We start from the raw sequence: 25,352 nt of genomic DNA, 5'->3' as shown, positions 1-25,352 counted from the left end.
CATGCATATATGTATCTTTTTTATTGTACTCTCCCTATATAATCTGGTTTGGTCCACAAACCTGGCCATCTCCCAGCTTCTTCCTAAGTCCAGATAATTTTTGAACAAATTAAAAAGCATAGGTTCCAATCTAGATCCCCAGGGATCATCTATGTATAATGAGAACCATTCTTTTATCCCTATTCTTTGCTAGTTGCTGGTATGTGTCTTCATGAAACTCTTAAATAAACACTCACGTATGACATGAAAAGACAAGGGGGAAGTACTATGTATTCACATAACTTTTTATTTTTATCTATGCCTTTTCAAAACCTGATTGCAGAGAATAGAAGAATAATGATTTCTACTGAAAGTTCCAGGAAAAACTAGGCCAAAATAAATGTAGGCCATTTAGGCCAAAACTAAACCATATTTTAAAAACATGGCATCCATTCAAACCTGCTTAAATTTCCCAATTTCCTCTTGGGAAGTCAGCTATGCAGGTAACTATCCACAAAAGTCATCAACAAGAAATAAAATATAAAAGTTTGAAACAGATTTAGAAAATGATGTTAACAACCATCCAACATTGACTCCCAGGAGACCACAGGGACACCCCATGTATCTGGTTGCCACAATGTGGGACATATGGAACATTTATGGGCTAATGGCACAAAAATCACTTTCTCAGAATTAAACTCTGAATGTAATATCCCATGTCAGTAAAACCTTAGCCCAGAGGCCCCCAACCTTTTGGACACTAGGAAACGGTTCCGTGGAGAGAGGTTTTTCTATGGACCAGAGGGTTTTGTGTGCTGCCAGCATCCCGCGGATGGGGCTTTGCTTGTTTGTGCGGACCGATTGGCCCGGTACCGGGCCGCTAACTGGGGGTTGGGGACCCCTACCTTAGCAGATCAAGAAAGGTCCTAAATCACAAGTACATTTCTCTGTCCGCTGGCTCAATGTATCTTTATAACAGGCAGGATTCTCCTGCTGAACTCTCATCCAGTAAGGAAGTATTGAGGAGAGTGTTTTTATATGACCTGTTGAGGACTGTCTTACATTATATTATATAGAACAACTACTATGTAGATCAGGGGTCTCCAACCTTGGCAACTTTAAAACTTGTGGACTTCAACTCCCAGAATTCCTCAGCCAGCCAAGCTGGCTGAGGAATTCTGGGAGTTGAAGTCCACAAGTCTTAAAGTTGCCAAGGTTGGGGACCTCTGATGTAGATGATAACTCTGAGTCTCAAGAGCCTTGATCATAGAATATCAACATAGTATATCTGGAAGGAGGAATTATTCTTAACTTGCTAATTTTCCATACAAAAGGAATTCTGGGAAGGAAAAAAAATGTAGATGTGTACTCATTCATATGAACAAAGCACTGCTTGTAGGCCTGTAATCCAGGCATAGGATTAATTCAAAATTTTGACTTAGGGTACTGTAAAAGGAATATTATCAATCCCAGCAGAAACACATATCTTTCCTTCTCTCCGTCACCACACGTTAACACATTTGAGACATGAGCAGCAGAAATTGCTGTTCAGGGAAAAGACTCATTCCAGCTGGCTAAGAAGGAAACATTCCATCCGAAAGGAAAAGGGCAAGCAAGAAAACCTTTGCATATCCTGGCTCTAAAACTTCGAGTCTACTTTGGATTCATTATCAAACTATAGAAAAGATTTTAATGCAATTACATTAGCCTTTGCCACCCTATGTTTGTTCACCAGTTTGTGATGGAAAAAATTGTCACTGGAGACATCTTTAACTTATTAAAAGATAATACATGTAAGTAAATGACTCCCCATCTCAATTGATAATCAGTTCCTATGCACTTTCCCCAAGAGGAAATTCTACCCCAGCTGGGCATATTTCTGCAAGCAGCAAATATGTGTTTAATAGTGAAGCCTGGCTGGAAGCTGTTTGTTATAGAGTGAGATGTTTGCTTAAAAAAAGAACAGTTCTGCAAAAAGTGAAGAAAATTAAATCCTTCTACTGTTCTCAGCTGATGGTAGAATTTCCATCTCCACTCCCATGTCCCTTGACAGGAACTCATTACTAATTAGCAGCAGCCTCCAACTTAGAACAGGAAGTCCCTGTGGGAATTTTCTGAGTCTCTCCCACTCACCCCAATTTTATAAGGAGTGTATATACATCCTTAGTCTCACCCTTCCTGTAGGATTGGAGATCCCTGTTGTTCAGCTAAGATGTGCGAGCGTGAGAAAGATGGGAACCAGGGAGAAAGGCACTCTGCGCAACAATCATGTGAGGGAGAGATAATGCAGATGCAGAGCAAATAGTGGCCTCTTCCACATGTTTTCTCTCAAATTTGTGGGACCTGATTGGATGTTGGAAAATTAACTAACAAATACTGCAAACACTGTTTGAAATGCCTTCCCTGGAACTATGGGGAAGGGCAATTTCCCGTTATCAGGAGTTCTGCTCATCCCATCTCCTGGGACTTATATCTCCAACTGTAGCCAAATGTATAATAATAGCTTGCTACTATCCTGCCCCACCTTTCTCAGCTGCTCCAAGGAGCAATTTTGCCCCTTCTTTCAATCAGGTTTCTGGGAACTTTTATTCTCTTACTACTAAAAGCAAATAATTGTCAGGAAACAATTTTGGAGAACAGAATACCAACTGGTTGTTAGTTTCCTATATCCATTGGTCAGCTAGAAGAAACACTGACCAGGCTTCATGGGAGGATGAAACATATGTGCTGATGAAAAACAGGGGGGGGAGGGTTTTTCCCCATCAAAACTAAGTTGCCCATTGGATTGGTGAAACTGTAGAGGGCACAAGTTGCAATGCGGCAAAGTCACAAACTGAATCAGAGACTGACTGCAAGAGCATTTGTTCAAAGAAAATGTAGTGTGAATATGTGTATGTGTGTATTTATATATGCAGGGGAATCTGCAGGGCCCAGTGTTTTCGTCAAAGTGACAAAAGCAAGGTTGTTCCCTGACAATGCACAGTATAGTCCTTCTGTATGTGCACACAACATCACAACATATATACTAAATCAGTGGAGCTTGCCTTACACTGGCGCAAGAGAGTACTGCTTTCTCCTACCCTGTCCTGCTGATGCCTCTCTGTGAATGTATAGGAGAAAGGGTTTCTGATTAGCACAGTTAACACCACAACAATAGTTTGAGTCAGTCATCACAATATTAATTGAGTCATCAAAATACGAATGATCTGTCAAGTGAAAGACCAGGCCCATATGTGGCAGTTCAATTAACTGATTTATTTCAAAAAGCCTATGTAGAGGAATCTTCCCAATTAATGGGTCAGAATCTAGTGAGAGAGTGTGAACAGCACTCAAGGGGAACTTAGTTCACTTGCGGCTACACAGAGATTCTAGGCTGATCCCCCTTTTCACTCCACCTCCAGACTCTGCCATTCCCTCTCCTATACCTTCTTTTGCACTCATTTTTCTTCAACTTAATTACAGCTTATGTATTCATTAAACCAATTTATATAGCCGCTCATCTCATAAACAGTGACAAAAAGATAAACAAAACAAACTAAAAGCTAAGCAGGGACTGAAAAAACAAACAAACTAAACAAAGCCACTTACATACCTGCTCAGGCCTTCAACTCAAAGGCTAAAGACGTACAGTGTGTCAAAGATCATACAAAAAAGAAAAGGCTCCTTCAGATTGAACTTGACTTGGAGACTTCATGAACAATCTAATTAATCTTCTGACAACAGCTAAAATCGGGCCAAGTATTGCTAGCTTCAAAAGTGTTCCTTTCAACCCATAATAATTAGTGCACCAACTAATTATTCTACTGAAAAAGCAAACCACAGCATACCAATTAAATAAACTGAAACAAATTTGCTGATTACATCCCAAGCCCACAATTGTTCCCATTTATCAAAGCTGCCTATTTAAAAATTAAGCCGGGAACACTGCAGAAAACCAAACTATTTCTCTGATCCCATGAATCTGTATTTTCATGTTCTTTGTACAGAATGAAACATACTTTCCCTCTTCAACCTAAAGAAAATTCTTCCAAACCTGAAAGAAAATAGGAACAACAACAGTGCCTGCCCACATAATGCAATTCTTTTTCCTACTTCCATGTTCTGACCATTGTTCTCTGAGAAAGTGAAACTAAGTAGGATCACAGAGAGTGCACTTAGTAATGATTTTTTTCCTAAATATCAAGCAGCCAAATTTAGTAAAATAATAGGTCTGTATCTAGGAATTACACCCAATGGTCTTTCCAGATATTCTACTTGAGAACCTATTCCTAGCAGTTCAATTAACCATGGCAGGAGTTTTGTAAGAATGAGCAGATCTTTTATTTGATTTGAAATGGGCTGTTCGGAATGGGCAGGAGGACAAATAAAACACCAACTTCAAACCAGCATGGTATTTCTCTAGGTCTAGGACCAAGTAACTAGAGTGAGGAGTCCTTGGTGTTCTCTGAGTTTGCTTGTTTTCTTGCAGACATTTCATTACCCTAACTAGGTAACATCATCAGTGCTAGTAAGAAGAGCAATTTGCTCTCAGTTTATAGTCTAGTGACTTGCCCTATCAACGTTGATGGGGATGGGTCATAGAAATTCTTTAGTTGGGCTGTTTACTGTTGGCTTTTTTTGGCAGTTTCTTGATTGGGGTATTGTTTATTTTATTGTTGGTCTGATGTTAATCTTGGAATTAATCTATGCTGATCTGGGTGATGATTGCTGGTGGAGAGGTGCTTCCCTCTTTTTGTTTCCTTTTTGGCAGATTGCTTGTCTCTTTTGCAGACTCTATAGATGTTGTTAATGTCTATGTGTCTATTGTGTCAGAGTGCCAGGCTTCTAGACATTCCCTGGCATTTTTGGATTAACTACCGTGTTTCTCCAAAAATAAGACCTTCCCCCAAAATAAGACCTAGCTTGATTTTTTGGGGGTGGACCTAATATAAGCCCTACCTCCAAAATAAGCCCTAATTAAGACCTCACCCACCCACCTGCCTCTTCCTTTTCACTCCCCTTCTGAGCTAGACTGCTGGCGCTTTCGGCCCCCTGGCCCCCTTCGCAGCTCTGTCCACAGTCACCAAAGTGGCAGGCAGAGCCCCAAAGGGTTGGGGAGGGTGCTGAAGCGAGCGGGCACCTTGTCTGCAGCATCCATGCCAGCTGTCCCTTCCCTGCCAGAGCCAGAATGCCGCCGCATTTCAGTAGATGCCGGCCTTCTCTCTGGCGGGCCTGGGCAGCTGCTGGAGAGAGACTTGGCCCATTTCAGCGCCTGGTGCTCTTGGGAGGTTTGCCTTGCCATCTGCTTTCAAGCTCCGTCGCATTTCTCCACCCAGTTGCCCTCACTTCCCTCAAGCATTTCTTCACTAACCTGATTTCTAGCTCCGTCACATTTCTCCATCGCATTTCTCCATTGCATTTCTCTGCTGCTGTTTGTGGGACTAAAAAAAAAAAAAAGTTCAATCAGACTTTCCAACTTCTCACAAAAAAACAACAATAACATCTCACGAAGTTGGAAGGTCTGACTGATTTTTTTTTTTTTTAGCCCCATAAACATCTTTTGTTTCCCAGCACGCAGCAGTGGAGAAACACGATGGAGAAATGCGACAGAGTTGGAAATCAGGTTAGCGAAGAAATGCTTGGGGAAAGCGAGGGCATCTGGGTGATTGTGTGGCAAGCTCCCCAGCTCTGCGGTGGCAGAGAAATGCAACAGAGCTGGAAAGGAGGTGGCACGTGGGGCAGATTGGGGGTATCTGCCAAGCCTCATGGCAGCGGCAGCGGTGCATGAAACATGCCATGCAGCATCCTGCCACAAGCAAGCAAAAGCAGCTGCAGAAGAAGTGGGGTGGCAGCCATGTGGGTTGCTGCTGCGAGGCAAGGCAAATGTTTGTGTGTCTGTGTATGTGTGTGTGAGCCCCCCCGGAAATAAGACATCCCCCAAAATAAGACCTAATGCTGATTGTAGAAGCAAAAAAAAAATATAAGACTGGGTCTTATTTTTGATGAAACACGGTAGAGTGGAAACCTCCTCCTGGCAGTTGAGGAAAGATACAGTTATTTTAGTCATTTGCAGTGAGGTGCTGCTTTAACATTCTTGCACATTCTGAAGCACCTCTTTGATAATCAGATCCAAAGAAGAACTTTGGTTCTAAGCAAAAAAACCAAGCAAGGTTAGACAATCAGAAATAATTAAAAGTTGACAGCAAGATCAGACAGGCTTTTAGTCAAATGAGCACAAAGATGGGCCAGAGGAAGGGAAGACCCTGCTCTCCTTGCAGAAGGGTAGACACTACTGTAGAAAAGACAAGCGACCATGGTTATCGCAGAACACGTTCAATCAGATCCAAAGTCATCATGCAACCCCTTTAACAGACATCTGTGGTAAAGGAAAACATGGAGGAAGTGATAGAAAAGCACAACCCTCTGCACTCTCTCCCCCCCTTCGTTAAAATCATAGGGTGAGACAAGATGAGCAATAACATTTTATCTGCTTACAAACCTAATATTTACTCTCTCAGAATTCAGTCCATGTACGATAGGAATGGAGGAGGAGAGAATCTTCTTCGTCTACTGACACTTTGAGTGACAAGAGAACAAAGACAGGAAATAAGTATCTGGATATCTATAAGAATGCCTGATGGATGCAGAATGTAACTGCCTGATGTGTACTGGTAGAGAGCTCTTGTTAAGTGTTCTTCCCCCAGGAAGATATGATGGGAGAAAACTCGGGAGATGAGCATTCCTTGGCAGGGTTCCCTTCCTATGCAGCCAGCTATCCCCAGAAATAGGAACTGCATCCTAACTACTAACATCCAGAGAATAGTTAAAAACTTGGCTCTTTAAGCAGACATAGGGAGATAAAGGATGTAACCAGTAGACATCTGGGATGCGTCAATGCCATTTATTACGGTTTATGAAAATTATGTTTGTGACTAAACTGTAATTTAAATTGCCTGACATAATTTTGCTTGTTCCATGCTATATAATTTGTTTTATTAATTATTGTAAGCTGCTTAGATTTGCTCAGCTGAAACGACCTAAAAGTGGAAGGAAGGAACAGAAACCGCTAACCTGGCTCTAATATATGACAATAAAAATTAAATTATATATCCATTTGTTAAAGACCTAGGACCCAGATCTGCAGTCTGGTTAGAGGCTTCTTCGCTCAAGAGACTGTATTTTTAAGTGACAACTCATTTCATTCACAAAGAGTATTAGGAAGTCCGCTTGCCTGTTTGCCTCCCCCGAGATGTGTTCGGCCCTGATGGAGGCAAGGTTGGTCTCTGCCCAGGACCCCAGGGCCTGGGCCTCGGTCATGAGGGACCTGGATTGGGTACCCCCCTGCCAGTTCACGTGGGCCTTCGCTGCCACATTGTCCGTGAGGACTAGTACGTGTTGCCTCACCACCCTGTTGTGGAAGTGTCGGAAGGCCAAATGTATGGCTCTGAGCTCCAACCAATTGATATTTTTCAGATCTGCCTGGGGCCATTGTCCCTGGGCCCATTGAGACTGCAGGTGTGGTCCCGAGCCAAACAGAGTGGCGTCCATCATAAGCGTGAGTCGGGCGAGTTCCTTGAAGTGTGACCCTCTGGCTACTGCTGGCGAGGACCACCACTTGAGAGACCGCAAGGTTTGGGGGGGACCTTTACCTGTTTGTTGGAGGAGCTGGTGCCCAGCCTCTGGAATGTGAGGAGGAACCATTGGAGGTCCCCGGAATGCAGTCTGGCCCAAGGGACTATTGCAATGCATGAGACCATCTTTCCCAGGAGCTGGGAAAGCAGAACCAGTGGAACTACTTGTTCCCTGTGGACCCTGAGGACCAGGGTCCAGATGCTGTCCCGACGCTCCTGTGACAGGTAGACCTGACAACTGAGTGTGTTTGTGATGGCACCCAGGTGTAGGAGTCGGGTGGAGGGGACGGTCTGGCTTTTCTGGAAGTTGACCAAAAACCCGTGTTCCTGAAGGACCCTGATTGACAACGTTAGGTCTGACCGGGCGGCCTGAAGGGAGGAGGACTGAATGAGAATGTTGTCCAGGTAACACTGGACGTGCACTGGTACCGTTCATAGGTGTGCGGCCAACACCGCCAGGACCTTGGTGAACACCCTTGGGGCTGACGAGAGGCCGAACGGGAGGGCCCTGTATTGGTAGTGATGGCCCGCATAGCAGAACCTGAGGAACTGCCGGTGACTGGGGACGATGGGGATGTGGAGGTACGCTTCCGTGAGATCTATGGACGTTAGGAAATCCCCATTCCTTATGCTGCCCAAGATGGAATGAAGGGTTTGCATCTTGAACTTTCGATAGGTGATATGATGATTCAGACCTTTGAGGTCCAGAATCGCCCTCCAACCCCCCGAGGCTTTGAGAACCACGAAGAAGATGGGAGTAGAATCCCCGCCCCAGATGTCCGGTCGGCACCTGTTCTATGGCCTTTATCTCTAGGAGGTGCCGGATGGCCTCTCGCATGAGGCTGCTTTTGAGGGGATTTCTTGATTGAGGGCAAGAAATAAAGCGTTCTGGGGGACTGGACACAAATTCCAGGGACAGGCCGTAACAAATGGTTTGGCGAACCCAGGAATCTGTGGTGGTGGCTTCCCACTGGCGGGCAAAGAGTGCCAGTCTGCCACCTATGGGGGGACAGCTCAAGGGTCACTTGGATCTTCTATAGGGGCGACCCCACCTCAAAAGGGCCGTTTGCTCTGGAATTGGTGTCTGGGTCTGGGGCTGGTCCTGTCTGACTGGCGGTCCTGTCTAGCTGTAAAGGGGCGGGGGGGCTGAGGGAGACCCACGCCCGTTCCCGGCCGAAAGGACTGTCTGCGGGCATACGGGTTTGGGCGCCTGTCGGCCTGTCTGCTGCAGTGGACCAACACCTTCCGCTTATCCTTATTTTAGGACAAGTAAGGAGTCACGCCTCTCCGAACAGCTGACCACCTTGATAAGAGGCCGCAGCTAGACGCCACTTGGCCTTTGGGTTGGTGTGCCAGTGTCTGAGCCACAGCATCCTGCGTGCTGAGACGTTGGATGCTATGGCTCTAGATGAGAACCTGGCCGCATGTAACGTGGCATCCGAGATGTACTCCGATGCTCAACAAGCTTGCTCAAGTCTTGTTGGGTATGTACCTCCTCCTGGGGAAGTCTGGCTTGTAGTTGACGAAGCCAGAGTAAGGAGATTCTGTCAAAGAAAGATGCACAGGTGGCAGCTCTAACCATCCACGCCGCCTGGTGAGTCCTGCGGAATGTCAGTTCCCATCTCCTGTCATCGGCTTTTAACACCTCTGCCATATCCCCCGACACTGTAGATGAGGAGAAGAGGAAGCCAAAGGGTTCATCCACCCTTGGCATCTCAAGATCCTCTGTCTGGTCTGGCACTGTGCTGAACAATTTCCTGTCCGTTCCCCCTGGGGAGGGAAAGGTGTCCGGTGATGCCCATTGCTTCCTGATGGCATTCTGAAAGAGTGCCAGATAAGGGACATGGTGCTGTGTCATGACAGGCTCGAAGAACACCGGGTTATTATCTGAACCGGGCGGTGGGTCTGGCTGTGGAATCTGGTCCGGGCCTATGTTGGCCGTGGAACTGGCTCTGTGGAGCAGTGGCAGGAAGAAGGCCGGGTTGAATAACCCTGCAAATGGGGGAGGGTCTGGAGGAGGGTCTTCCTCCTCCCACCATGACATGTCATGTTGGTCATCCTCCGTAGGAGATGAGGCCCTGCTGTGAAAGGACCGGGATGGAGAGGAGGGGTCCTGGTATTCAGGTGCTCCCGACTGAAAGAAAGGTGGGGGTATGGAATTCACTGATTCAGGTCTTGGCCTGTGGTAGGACCTGGCAGCCAGCATCCTGTCAACTGCCTGAGCGATCAGGGTTTGGAGGCGGTCCTCCGAAGGGGAGCCCTCGGGCTCAACCCCCCTAAGCCCTGCCGCTGTGGGAGTGAAGGTGGCCTCTGGGATCGAGTGTGCAACCCACGGTGGCGATGAAGGTTGATGGATCACTTGAGCTTGATCCACCTCAGAAACATGAGGATTCCCTTCTGGTAACCATACCCCTTGGGTAGAGGGTCCCAAGGGGAGATCGAAGGGCGCATCATCCTCTGTTTGCTCCACCTTTGCCCTGGCCTGCTTCTGCGCTTTGGAGAATTCCTTCTCCAAAGCCTGGTGCCTTCTGCTAGCCTGTTTCTGCTAGCCTGTTTCTCTGCCAACTTGGAAGGCTTCCTTCCAGAAATGGTCTTGGCCTTGGCTTTGATCCTATCTGCCACCTCCTGCCTTTTGTGGCTGGTGGGAGGGGAGGCAGTGTTCTTGGGTTGAGACACCATGGACTCCTCCATCCTGATGTGAGCTATCTCAGTGGTACCGAGAGGGAGCTCTGGCAGGGGATCAGTTGGCGAGATAGGCTGAGCAGGTAAAGTAGGGAATTAGTCGTCCTGCTCTCCTGACCACCCGACCGGTAGAAGAGACAGGCTGCTTGTCCCCCCCTTTGGGGTCCGTTCTTTGTTACGGCTGCGGCGAACCTGTTCGCTCCTAGCCACCTGATAATACTACGATGTGGTCAGGGCAATGAGTTACACCAGAATCATTGAGCAGAAGCCTCTGAATAATTGCAATGATTAATATAATGAATCTGGGATTTTGAATTTCAATGGATTATTATTATAATAATTTTTTTAAATTATTTATTTATTTATTATTTTATGAGTTGTGAGGATTAAGGTCCTGGGTGTTATTGGGCCCAAATGTTAGTGGCCTGTGCTAAACCTCCTTCTGAGGTTTTCCTTTTGAATAGGGGGGGAGGGAGGGAGGGGGGTGACCGACAGAGATCCGGATGATCGCTGGTGATGGCCTCCGCTGCCACACGGCTCTCCCCTCCTTCAGGAGAAGAGAGAGGAATTGATCCTAGTAATTTTTTTCCTGGGGAGGCTCAAACCTCCACCAGAGATTAATCAATCTGATCGGCTTCCGCGTTTGTCCCGGCAGCCAAAATGGCAACCAGAACAGTTCTTCGAGAAGAAAGGAAGGTCGCTTACAGGACTTCCGCTCTGGCGATGGGAAAATTGAACAGGAAGGAGGTGCCTCCTGTTGCAGCAGCGTGTTCCGGCATCCAAAATAGCGACCGGGATAAACAGGCGCGGCGGCTAAGCGATTGCTCGGTTCAGCACAGAGGACGAGGTAACAAGGGCAAGATTCTGCACGATTGGGTCCCCTCGCCCGAAGAATGAGAAGCCCAGCGGCTGCTTGAACAGCGAAGGTAAAAAGGCAAGCAGGGATCCAATAGGGCGGCGTCCGCCGATCTAACGGAATGGAATCCCAGCCGATTTCTGAGCTCAGCAATGGAGCGGAGGAGAAATCCCCACCCCCCCGGAGGTCCCGATGGGCTTCGGCTGTCGCACTGATCCCAGCGCTGAACAGCTGATGAGGACTTTCCCCTTTTTGAAGGAGCTGGAGCCTCAGCAAAGGCTTCAGATCTTGGAGAGGGAAACCCCCCCCCCCCAAACCTCCTACAGCTATTTCACCCAGCGCTGATCCCAGAGCTGCTGAAAAGGCTGTGAGTTAGAAGAGAACAGAATCCACCAATGTATTATTCTCTACTACCTGCCTTATACCGGGAGCCAAATTTGTCACATCCGTCTGGGCGAAGACCAAGTCAAGAATGGGAGTGGCTTATCCCAAGACAGGTGTGGCAAGTTTGGCTGACTTGGTCTAATGGGCAGGAAGGCAGAGTTAACCCATTGGTGGATTCTCCATCTCTAGTGCTGGAGAACGGGTGGGTGCAGTCCATCCAGTTCTGCCTCACAGGGAAGCTATACAAGCTAAGCCAGAGAAAGATTCAAAGCCATGGTTGAAATCTGTAGAAAGAAAGAATTGGATTGGATCCAAAAGGAAAGAGAGTATGAAACCTTGGCTGGGAAAGTTACTAAAAGTTACTAAATGGGAAGGTTACTACTCTCTCTACTTCACAAGGTACTGCTCCAAGAAGGAAGGAAGGACATATAGGAAGAAGATTTAGCAAGCAAACAACGTTATTTTGGTTGTAACTAAAGAAAAGTCACAATCTTCTTTAATATGAAAAGAAGGTACTGTAACAATCTCACCATTTCAGAAACATAATATGCTGTGCTGAAATCATTAATACTAAGGATGCTGGCCTAGCTTTCCATAACGCAAACACACCCAGTTGAATTTATATATGAGGAGCCATGAACAGTTGGATCTCAGAGTTTTCTTTTAGTCAAGAGTACACAACTATGAATTCATTAATAGAAGAGGTTTGGGACAGATAAATGTACTTCAGTTGTTGAAATGCTTTACACAGGGCACCCGCTAACCTCACAGCAGAATCAAAAACAGAATTTACAAACCCTGAATTTTCCCTGTAGACCATCAAAAATAAAAGACAGAGAAAAAGAAAGATGGGGAAAATTTTAAAGGAGGACTCTTTGCCATTATCAGAACTGTACCAGCAGAAGTGCTGATCCACTGGTGTTCCTATTTTTAGTCAGCACAGAGGCCCTTCTCTTTTTCTCTGCCAAGGACACAGACAGCTCATTCATTCCATGGTAAACAATATGGAGCATCTAAGCAAGCCTTCAACCATAGGGGTCAGGGATTGGGAAACAAAGGATCTTCTTATGGTGCTGGGGAAATTAATTATATAACAAGGCAAGGACAAAAGAGATGGAGCATAAGTACTCCCCTCTTGGATCTCATGTGTAACTTGATGGGTTTTGTGTGCACATGTGACAGAAAAGCATTGAATACTTCCATCTGGGCTTTTGCTACTGGAAAAAAATGTAGATCAGCATTCATCCCATGGTTTAATGATCCAAATTAATATACACTGTGCTGTCCTTTAATGTGGACTATTCTTTTACAAGCAGAATTGTCTCGGATAAATTATCTTGGATAAAATCTTTTTCCTCTCCTATTTGTGTATATCTTCTATCGACCTGCTGATTTGGGTTCTATTTAGATGATGCACTTCAAGATTATCAAATATGCTCCAAAGCCATTGTTTAGGGCTTCCTATATCTAAAAGCATGAGAGTTATTATAAATCAATAAGATAGGCAAACTTGCTTGAACTCTCCATTTTGACAGTCCTTTGTTTCACTCATCAACTTCCCATTGCATGGCTGGAAATAACCCTCACTGCCCCAAGTTCCACCAGAAATTGGCCAGAGGGCAAGTTCTTTTCCTCTAGGCATCATTTCATTCTTCTATGGCCTGGAGTGATGGCTGTGGTAACTGGGATAGAAATGGGAAATTGCTAAACTTCAAGTTAGAAAACAACAATGGTGCAATGGATAAATACTGAACCAACAACTCCCAATTCTATAAACTGTGAACTCAGCAAGACACCCTGACTTCTATAACAAAGAAAACAACCAGGTTAAAAAGGACAACTAACCAAAGATAACAGTTCAAACTAAACACTGAATACCATATGATGAAATGCTACACACTGGAAAGTCTTGCACACTTTTTAAGCTCCCTGAAAAGAGAAGTGTTGCTACTAATAATAAAAGTTACAGAAAGGGACAGACAAGTTCCATAAGGAATTTCCACTCATTTGTCTATAGAGGATCAAACTTCAACATCAGATTACAGTACCATTGTATCAGTAAATGTGTTCTTTTAAAATCAAACTATATAAACATACCTCTGCTGGCAGTGGAACAGAACACAATCTTTTCACAACCTGCTCAGCAAAGACCACCTGTAACACCTTAATTGGTATCAATTAGGATCAGGTAAAAGACTCCCAAAAAATGTGACACACACACTTTGAAATCTTCTAGAAGAGATCTAACAACCTGTTCTAATCTAGTAGGGTAAAATAAAACTTTACACTTCTCCAATATTTTAGAATATGAACCATTTTTATCATTTTATCCCCCTATCATAACAATGGGCCGGAAAGGTAGCTATATAAAATCTAATTAATCATAATAATTTTGAAAATAGCAAAATTGGAACAGATGTTGTATATCCAACAATAAGAAGCAGCTAAGGATGTAGTATTGAACTGCATCCCTGGCTTCTTACTGATTAATAACATCCACCATATTATTCTGAAACAAATTGGGATCTGGGATCACACTAGTTTCTATGGGTTTACTTATACATTGGTAATAATGCCATCATTAATCTTGGGTCTAATCAGGCTTATTAAGCATTGCCCAATGTTGATATTGATTGCAAGAATATTTCCCAAAACTGATGAGTTAAAGAAGCAAACTGTGATAGATATCCCAGTGTTGAATGCATAAAATCCAGCTATTACTGTAAAATATCTCCATTCTCAGATGAATATCTTTAAGCCTTCTTGAAGTCTGGTCAGAACATAAATCAAATAACTAAATGTATATATAAATGAGTTGCGGGCACAACTCATCTGGCAATATAAATCTTTTGACACTAATAAAGCTGGAAATAATCTTAGATGATATACTAGAAAATAAGGTCAGTAATTTTTTTAATACTTACAAAATTAGATCAAACATTTATTTTTTTCTCAGCAATCTGTTAGGAAGTTCAAGATGTAGCCTGATGTCCTATTTGCATTTGATGAGTTAAAATTCTGCTGTTCCTTATTCCATCCATATAAATAGTCCAAACACCAAAATTTAAATATCAAGCGCTCTCCTGCTTTTATTACTATCTTATTTCAAAGAAGACCTTAGGAGAATTTGAAAGCCTGAAAAATCTTGTTGGGCTCGTAAATAAAAACACCGTCCTTCATTCAAAAAGTAACTATTTCAAACATTCATAGGAACTTTGGTTTACATAGTATCTCAAGAAAACCTTGATTTAGTATATTTGTTTTTACACATATCCTGATCTTCAGTCTACCTGCTCAGATGTTTACTTGGAAATCTTAATAAATAGGGTCTTCAGTTTCTACAGTTAGTGAATGCCATATGGTCAAGATGAGATTTGGACACTAAATTCAGGCACCCCACTAATGAAAACTAGGTTACACCAAATGAGTTGGGTCAGTTCGCAATAGCTAAGTGCCACAAGCTGTCCCACCCTTTGTATATTCAGAATTAGCATTCCTTCTCCATGATGAACTGCTGTTAGTTGTCTTATTTCCCATGCCCACCCGGTGCTCTATTTTGCACTCATTAAAAATTTGGGTCAGCTCAGTTGTTTTCCTTTCCATCATTTTTCTGCCAAGAGTTATGGCATTACAAGCTTGTCATTTTTAAACAAGTTATATCTTATTTTCTCAAACAATAAGGGATCACAAACACAGCAAATATAAAATTCACTGCCACTGTGCTGTAAACCAGGCTGGAAATCCAACTTCAATCTGGCTGTTGGCACTGTTGCAGCAAGAAACTTTCAGATGAATTACAACCCTTTTTATGATTTAACAGAATTTTATCCACTGCAATGGGCATTACAATTTTTAATCTCCTTAATCTTGGTGAAAATCCTCCACTCAAAGCCAAATATGAGACTTGCCTATAAGCAGCTGGTTTCACTTCTTTCCAAACTTGGTTTAGGTCAAGCAGGAAAATAGGAGCTAGTAAGCCAGCTTTTATTTTATTTGCATTTGATGAGGCAATCCAAGAGGTTCTTGCTTGGGCAATATCAGCACAAAATAGCTACCATTCAAAAGGCTCCTGTCCTACCACCAGTTACAACAAGCTGCTTATTTTGCTGAAATATGGAAACAAATGGGCAGATAAAGTGTTTTATGGCTGATTCCAAAAACTGGGTTTTTCCTATGGGAATATTCTCTTTCCACAATGATAGGCTCTGTGCAGACACAAATTTCCTTTTCCATTGTGCCATCACTTTTCTATATATTTTTTGTTGTTGAAAAAAAAGTTGTTGAAAAAAATTAAGTTGCTCCTACTCTATATTTTACTTCAAAGGCATCTGCAGTAACTCACCCATAGCAGTAAGTGGATCAAAGCATATTCAAACTTACATGCTTGTCCTGTTCACACAGCCTCTCCTGTGTTCACTGTCCATTTAACCCCTCCCCAAAAGAAATTATGAACACATATAAAGCTGTTTTTGCAAGCATGACACTTTCATTATTTCACACTGGATTTCAAGAATTTCTGAAGTAGAAAATGCTAATCTATACCACCATTTTGTAAAATGACAAACATGCATATTTTACTGTGGTTTTTTTAAAACACACACACACACACACACATGAATTATAAGTTATAAATTGTGAGGTACAGCTGTGATGCAAATTTTGTTTCATTGTTTCTTTACTGAAACATTGTACAAAACAGCCGTTTATACAGCTGAGGATATTATATTTTTAGTTGCTGCCACACTGGCACTCTGAAACCCTGAAGCACAAAATCCTACTTCATTGCTGATTAGAAAAATAAAGCACCTCAGCTGGAATTCAGTGTTATGCAAGTTCACCTCCCCATGTGTGTATAACTCAACTTCTATCTCCAATTTTGTCTGTAGCTTTTATGAAGATATTTCAAAGCAGTTTTGAGGAATCGCTGCTCCCACTTTAGACTGGGTAAAAACCATCTGTTTCACAAGATGAAGAATTTCTAGGCTTACGAAAGACTAATGATTTTTGTTAATGATTTTTTTTAAAAAAAATAAGTTCTTACAGGAAGATTTTCCATTTCAGAACTGACAAATAAAAATGGGTCTTAAATTGATTAGTGAGAAAAAATGGGTCTTAAATTGATTAGTGAGATGGGCAGCTATATACAATTAATAAATAACTCTTAGCCTCTGGATCTTGGAACTGTCCATGTTTTGCAATTTTATAATATTGTTTTACATTTTTAAAAATTTTTAATCTTAAACTATTCGGGTGCAATATTTTATTGTATTGATTAAACTGTACATAGCCCAGAACCCCTCTGTGAGGGAGATGGGTGATTAAAACTTTTTGATATATACCGTAACTAAATAAAAGCTAAACTGGAAGAATGAACAGAGATAGAGACATGAAGTGACGTACAAGGTTGATTTCAAAACCGCAATATTTTAGCACACCAAAAATCCTGTTATGAAAAATAATGAAATTCAAATGTTGATATATGAAATACTCCTGCACATATTTCAAAATATGTTAATGTTTTTTCTTAAGAAAGAGGGAAGGGGAAATGCATGACACTCTTAATGTCAAGGCTAACCCTTCTCCAGATGCCTACAAAACATCTGTACTTTTGAAGAGTTGTTCCTTTGGTTATTCTATCTAAGTGGCCTATCCCTGTTCCGTGAAGAAAAATGGATCAAAGAAAAAATACAATGTGGTTTAATCACTAAGTAATAACATCACCTGGAGGCCCTATAACACTGCCAAAATGACACACTGAATGTTAAAAACTCCATCTGGAACAAGCTACCGTTACTTTTATTTTGTCCCATTCCATGGATACACACACCACAAATTGTCATATCATGCATTTGCCCATATTCACAAACACTACAATTCTGACAGAGAGCTTATGTTAATATTTCAGAAACAAGCAAATCAACAGCTGTGATTGCATCTCAAGTGTTCATTAATTGTCTTTCACTTCAAATAGCCAAGATTATGAGTCCTCTAGAATCTGTAATGTTTGGTTTGTCATTCGTTGTACTGATTTATTAGCTTTATACTTCACATTCTTACCACTGAGAGATTATTTTTAAATAATATCTTAGAAGTATTTTAAGTAAATGAATCAATCACAAACCATCAAGAAGAAGTGGTTTATGCAACTATCACTTCTGGACCAATACACTGCCATACAGTAATTAATGCAAACCTTAATTGTAAAAGCTAATACTATTATCTGCCCATTCTAGCCTATAAGCACATCTATAATTCTACTTATAGGTTCTTACTTTTGGAACCAAATATACACACCCAATCCAGCAGTATTTATCTTTAATATTAAAAAATAACACTAGAGTGATTACATCATCCAATAGTAATGAAACTGGCACCAGGATTAGTTTCATAATGGGACTAAGGCTGTACCTTGGACAACTTTGTTGACTTATGCTGCTACTTAAATCTAAAAGATTACACTATGAAGTCTTTTCTTTTTACAATATTCTTATAGAAATGTTATCAGAACCAGCAAAATAGAATCATCGAAGACTGCTTGCCCACAATAATTTTTTACTTGTCACTATTAAAAACAGTTTAATACTTTTTCCCATATTAGATTGACTATAGTTTTCTATAGCTAACAATAGAACATTGTTCTATGTAACATATGTCCTTTATCCTTAGTTCAATGCAGCCACTGAGATCACAATATACAGATTGAGGAGGAAAGCCTAAATCTGAACTGTATAATCATGTTTACAACTGAAAAATCTACTTCCGGAACAAGGGAAATTGCTTAAAACATGTAAAGGCTAGGTTAAGAGTGGGAGAATGAGGAAGAAATTATCTTAAACAACCAGAACTTAGAATATATGAGAATGGAGTGTTAGTAAATGTGAGGTCAAACAGATCTTACAGTTTCCTGGAAAGTTTGGATGTTAAGGAATAGAACAGAAATTTGGGTGGTTTTATTTTAACGTAGCTCTTATTTAAGGGTAGTACAGCATAATTTGGACTCAGATAAACTGCTAAAACTGGATCAGAGAGTACCTGGATTTAATTTCACTTTATTAATCCTCATCCAAATCATCACTGCTTGCAAACATCAGTGAAGAATATTTATACTCCTACTAGGAGCTGTAGGGAGAAGATAAACACCTAGATGTTATCTGCATACTGATGACAACCCATCAACTTCACATAGTTGTTAAATGTTATGACAAAACACAGATTACTGTGCAGCCAAGGCCATTTCAGTATGGAAGGAAGGACTGAATCCCAATAGAAATATATCCACATAACCAGTTTCATTCCGAAACCAAAGGAGCTTTGACGTCATCACATACTGCATGAATTTGCCCCAACAAAGAGAGACATCAGAGACAGGCTAATAGTTATTTATCCTTTTTTAATTTAAGGTGGGTTTTATTTTAGTGAGGGATGAAAAATATCCTTCCCATTCCTAACTACTTTCATTGGCCAGGATGGACAAGAATCAAGGGCCAAAATGGTTAGCCTCAGAATTCCAAGAGATCTATCTACATCCTCACATTCAATGAACTGAAAATAATCACATAAGAATGAAGAGGGGTAGACATCATCATTTTCTTAGATTTGGTTCAGAACCACAACTTTCTGATATGAATAGAAAGTCTGGGCTTCGTGAGTGTAGACTAGCTTTGTCACATGTCTGGCTGTTTTCCTTTGCAATGACAAATTAGTTGTTATACGTTTCCTGTTTATCTCTATGGGCAGAACTGAATGCTGAATTTGTGCTGTCTTGCTTAAAACATTTCTCCCACCCAGTTCATTATTAAAGGAAATGCTTCCCTGGGAAACTAATATATTCTATCCTTATGACACATTTGGTGCCAAAGCAAACATCTCCCAAGCAACCTGTATCTAACTTGGCAATTATGTAGAATATCCTTGATATTTGATAAATTACTCACTTTGTTTTCCTCTCTAATCCATGAGTTGCAAAATGCATACAGTAGGTGGATTTTCACTTTATCTAACTCTCTACTTGTCTTGAAAGACCAAGGAGACCAAAAGCAAGGGAAGAGCTTCTTTTTCAATTGTACTCCAAACAGCCACAGCAGAAATATACTGGAGGAAGGAATAACATCAACACTTATTGCATTCTTTTCTCTTCACGGCCTCCAAGCACTTCTCATTTGAAACAGTAACAGAGTGGGTGCCTGTATTTGCTCAGTGAACATCTTTTGCGGGAAAGACTTCACACCCAAAAAACCTGTGTTCTCAATATCTGAAATCAGAGAACCAGATCCAGGAACAGCCTCCTCAGAATAGCCATACAATCAACTGTAAACATAGTCAAGGATCCAGGTTCCAGATGTTCCAAGCAGCCCAAAGAATTAAGACTAGAGTCCATTTTATAATACATCAGTTAAGATCTACATTCGACATAGCATGTTCAGTTTTCTTCCAAAGTGAGCAAAGCAGGATGCCCCATACTTTCTCAAGATATCTCATTTCATACCATTTTACATCTTGAAAAGTTTCACTTAACTTGTAACTTCTGTAAGTTGAACTCACTCATACTGTTCTATCTGCCTCACAAACTTTCAACTCTCAATACTGAACTTATGCATACATAATAATTTAGTCTTTCTCCTAAACACAGGCACCTAGTTCCCGATCCCAAATTAATTAATATCCTACCTTTATTATTTTTATAAATAACTCAAGGCGGTGAACATAGAAATACTCCTCCTTCCTCCCATTTTCCCCACACTAACAATCATCCTGTGAGATGGATTGGGGCTGAGAGAATGACTGGCCTGGAGTCACTCAGCTGGCTTTCATGGCTAAGGCAGAACTAGAACTCAGAATCTCCTGGTATCTAGTCTGGTATCTTAACTATAGACCAAAATGGCTCTCTAAGATTTGCTCTGAGCTTACAAGCACTTTTTAGCCAGCCCTTGTTATTTCCCTTGCTTTTGAAATTTTAACAAATATAATATGTCCAGCATTATATCAAAACTTATGTTCATTTTTTTATACCCACCCTTTTGTTCATTTGGTTCAGCTAATACACACAATTAGGTTGGAGGTCAGAATGTAAATTAGCTTTGTTAAAATATTTGTATAGTCTACATGTTATTTTTTTAAATTTCAGCTGCCTATATATATATGTGTGCGTGTGCGTGTGCGTGTGTGTATATATGTATGTATGTATGTATTTTTAATTATTAGTTGCCCAAAGTCATTCGTTTGAAGATGTGTGGTAATATAAATTGAATGAATCTATTTTTATCTTTCTAATCTTATTTTGCAAGACCTAAAACTTTCAGAGAAATACTTCCTTTTTGCCAGATCACAACAGAGTTATCTCTTGTTTTAAGGCCAAAATGTGATTGTGTCTTTACTAATACAGTTTTTGTGGTCTTCCCTGAAGTTGTCATTCATGTTCCCATTTTGAAAATTCTGCCTAAGGCTAAAGTACATCTGTGATTAAGTCTTTGTACATCTCAAGCCTCTTTTTAGGTGAATAGTTTCCAGTGAGACTGTATCTTTGGGTTCAGAGATCCAACATAGAAATAATCAATAATAGCACTATAATAGTAGCACTATTATCTTATGTTTCTGCTTGTACCATTTCCCATCGCATTCCTGCTTCATATCCACACTGTGAAACAAATACATAACACTATACTTGGGTCTTCATCCCATGTACTTAATTCCATTTTTTCCTACTTTAATTTTGTTTGCTCCCTTTCTAGAGCATCCTACTGTTTAATATTTTGCTTGTTTTTTTAAAAGCACACAAAGGAGGCATTAACTGAAAACCACTCATGTCAGATGCTGGCCTTTATTTACGGAAGTAGCTTGCCACTTCCTTCTTCTCTGATATTTTCTTTTTTATTTCTCACTCTCTATAGTCATGGTATATCCTGGGGGATAGTGTCACATTCTGAGTATGAACTTGTTCCAACTCCACTTAGCTTTTCAGATCAGCTAAAGTTATGCCACTTATCTGGACAAAGAGGAAGATTTAACTCAACTGCTGGTCACCACATGACACTTCCATGTAGTTTCTTTGGCAAAATATGGACGCGGTTTCCAATGCCTTATTCTGTTTTAACTATCCACAGCACTAGGATTTTCTGAGTCTTCCACCTAAATGCAAACTATTTTCAACTCTGCTTAGCTTTTGAGAGCCCATTAAGATTAGCCAAGTATTATAGGAAAATAGTAACATTTCACAAAGAACACAAATAAATATATGGAAAAAGACAAGGAATATATTTTCTTACCGTTATTAAATGGGTGTTTTTTACACCAGGATTAGTATTATTACTTCTGCATATTTCTAGTCAGATAAATCTGAAACTGAATACAAATTATTATTCTGGTTCTTCCCCCCAACCCCCACCCCAGTAATACCAGATTATCTAATCTGCAAACATCTTCAACAAGAGGGCCCTTTCCCCACGTTATTCCTGAGCATGCTTACTCAGGAATAACCCTGCTATGTTCCCACAGGCTGAATATACATGTTTAAAAATCCTTGACAGGAGATCTGTGTATCATGCACCAATCATTTTCAGATATTGAATCATATGGTATTTCCTGGCACAACCTCTTCTAGTACTAGAATTAGTCTCTGAAATTTTACAGGAAGCACATTATGGGCATTATGCTATATGTGCATTTTATTATGGAGGCTTTCTATGATCTGAGGAACCTGCCATTGGTGCTTAGCTAGAGAGAGTTTTACTTGCATGCTCCATGCCACATTCACTGAACTTACACCAAAGCTTGGAGATTAGCATGTGTAGAACAAAAATCTAGCAAACACTGTATTGCCCTTGACATGCCTTATTTTCACTCTCTTCCTTGTTCAGCAGCCTCTTCACTCAAGAGGTAGTTTCTTCCATGCACAGAAAACTGGAAGACAAAAGTGCACCTTCGGTTTTATTAGCATAGACTTGAACTATCATTACATAAAGGAATCAGAGCATTCTCTCTGTAAGGTGTGGGACCTCCTCAGAAATGTAATTCAAATCTCATAAATTCAGAGAAGTCAACAATAAGCTACCGGTAATATTTATTCCCTTGAAGCAGACTACCACTGCTTGTAGGGCTTGAAAATCCAGCATCTTAATCATGCCCCTCTCAAGAAGGGACAAGTGGTAAGCAATGGTATCTAGATTGTGAAAAGAACTATAGAGAGTGCCCCAAAAGAGTATTCTCTCTCCAGTATTTTTTTTCCAAAAACACTCCACAGCTTTGGAAATACAAGTTATGCTGTGGCAATCAAAACATCTAGGCAAATTACAGATGATGAGAATAAAGCCTAGCATATGACCTGCATTCCTAGAGTCTAGGCCAGGGGTAGGCAACCTTGGCTCTTTTATGACTCGTGGACTTCAACTCCCAGAATTCCTGAGCCAGCGAGTCATAAAAGAGCCAAGGTTGCCTACTCCTGGTCTAGGACATCCCATGTTTGTGAGCTAAGTATACATTTCAAAGCCTCAAAGATCTTGCAATCAAGAATTTGAAGTACAGGAGGGAACAAAATAAATAAATAAATTCAGATATTGACCTGAGCAGATGGTCAAGATTCTTTCCTTCCACAAAATTTAAAATGTAAAAAGATTTAAAGAAAGACATTATGGGTTTTTTTTAAAAAACACTAGAGAAGAGGTAATTGATTCAGAATCTCTCCAGATGAACTGGAAAAGTTTTTTGTTTTTTTTAAAGACAGAGGTATCTTAAGAACTATTGAAGTTCTTCTCTGTGCAATTGACGGAAAGTGGCTGCAGAATGCAACAGTTAATCTCCATTTCAATAATTTGAATTAGCACATTCCTGGAAATCCCAGATTCTCTTGTCCCCAGCCCTTCACCTCACAAATAATAATATTTTGTATTTTGTTTCACCTTATGCTTCTATACTTTGTATGCCCTTTTTAAGCTCTGCACTTGCAATATAATTTATTGCAGTTTCCATATTTTTGTGTAGTCCATGCAACTATCACGACTATGTACATCACTATGTACTCAAAGTTTAGCAGAGTTTTTAGGTGGAAAGAGAAAGAAGGTGAGTTGGCGGATGGCAATCCTGCCCCTATACCCAATTAACCTACAATAGGCCTTGTTACTTCCCCCAGCATTAGATTTCACTGTAAAGTTTACTCAGGACAAAATTAGTTTTGCAAAGTCAGAATACTTGCTACATTGTTTAAGAATATATAAATGGCACAGAAATTGTGGTTACATTCAACTTCTCCCCATTCAAACAAAAAGCGATGTTGAATACACTGTTATAAGTATAGAATGTCCCACAGACAATCATCAGTTCTAAGGAAATTTAGGACAAACACTTTCCTTACATATTTGCCTTCTTCCTTCCCCTAAACCACATTTTTTTAATTAAAAAAAAAAAAGCATAGGAATATCCCTGGCTGTATTTCATGAAACCCCCACAGAAATGACAAAACCCCAGCAACACTGCTGCATTTAGTACATACAGCTCAATGGTTAAAAAAAAAAAAAAGAGTTCATAGAGAAACGGCAGAATTTAAAAGCCAAGACACGTAGAAGTTCAGGGTTTACGTTCGACCAAATCTGGAAAAGCCAGGCACCCCATATTGTTGCTTTCTCAAGCCAGATGGTTCATTACAGGAATAAGGAATGAAAGGGAGTGAGGGAGGGAGAGAGGGATGGTGGGGGAATTACAGTTGAGACTTGCCTCTCCTTTTTAGAATACAACACACTGGGCAGAGTAGGGGGGGGGGGGAAGCAGAGAAAGAAAGAAGAAAAAAAAGCAGAAATTAGCACACTCGGCTGTATTGGCCAAATATTTACAAAGAGATAGCTGTGAGGCACAAAGCCCTTTTCTTCCTTCAGAAAGAAATCTGGTTAAGACATGGAAAGCTGCATTCTCCAGACCGTGTCTCTGGATACGGAGTTCCAAGCATGAGGCTGCAAAGGCTTTCTGCTAGTGTATGTAAAAATGCAAGAACCTGTACATACCTTTCAACCCAAATTACGCGCCAAACACCCCCACAACCTGAATGGGAAAGAAACCCAGAACCTTCCCTTCCCTTCCCCCCTCCTCCAACCCACACCAATGGCTTTGTCATAAAAAAAAAAAAAAAAAAGCCCACGAAACACAAGGATTTCTTCCCTTGCTCCAACCCAGCCCACCCTTCCTGCTCACCCCCTCCTTTCCCTTGCACAAAGCCAGAATGGCAGAGCAACCTGAAGCCAGGGAGGGGAAGGAAAAGGCTAGCAGAAACTATCTGCAGCAGATTGTAAGGGGGGGGGAGCAGCAAAAGTTTGAATTCTATCTCAAAGAACAAAGGCAGTTTTGAGGAGACTTACCCAAGCAGCTGAAACTCTCTATGCTCCTGGCTATGTTACTACCGAAGGCCCGCCCCTCGCAGGGTCACATGGTTCAGACAGCTAGTCAATGATCAAAGGAGCATTGTCATTCTGTGAATAATAAGCATCCCACAGTGCAAAAGAGGTAGGCAGGAGCTGGGAAAGGGGATAATTGCTGCCCAGGGGTGCAAATGGCAAAGCAGCACCGTCTAAAGGGGCGAGCGAGCGAGCGAGCGAGCGAGCGAGGGAGGGAGGGAGGGCGGGGGGGGGGGGGGGGGGGGGGGGGGGGGGGGGGGGGGGGGGGGGGGGGGGGGGGGGGGGGGGGGGGGGGGGGGGGGGGGAGAGAAAAAGGAGGTTTAGGTTTTTCAAAAGAAATGGCTGTACAGTATAAGTTGTTTCAACTTCAGCAGAGTATGAGGCGGCTACCAGGGCTGACTCGGAAACCCTATCCTGGTTTTAGACCGGTTTACAGAAAATATAAAACTCTATGCAATCTTATACACA

At 41.6% G+C, this 25,352-nt stretch overlaps 1 protein-coding gene across 1 annotated transcript in view; it reads right to left on the bottom strand.

The window, feature by feature from the left end:
• SEPTIN9 (septin 9) overlaps positions 1-24,903 on the bottom strand; it is a gene marked incomplete at its 5' end in the record, with an annotated part of 52,691 nt that extends 27,788 nt beyond the window's left edge. Inside the window, one exon of the mRNA XM_015820787.1 lies at positions 24,849-24,903. Within this exon, the coding sequence (XP_015676273.1) occupies positions 24,849-24,903 (55 nt within the window). The remainder of the gene's footprint in view (positions 1-24,848) is intronic.
• Between the last annotated feature and the right edge of the window lie 449 nt (positions 24,904-25,352).

The sequence above is a fragment of the Protobothrops mucrosquamatus genome, unplaced genomic scaffold, assembly GCF_001527695.2.
Source record: "Protobothrops mucrosquamatus isolate PMUCROS unplaced genomic scaffold, P.Mucros_1.0 scaffold1183, whole genome shotgun sequence".
NCBI classification, from domain to species: domain Eukaryota; kingdom Metazoa; phylum Chordata; class Lepidosauria; order Squamata; family Viperidae; genus Protobothrops; species Protobothrops mucrosquamatus.
This window is presented reverse-complemented; position numbering and strand designations above follow the sequence as displayed.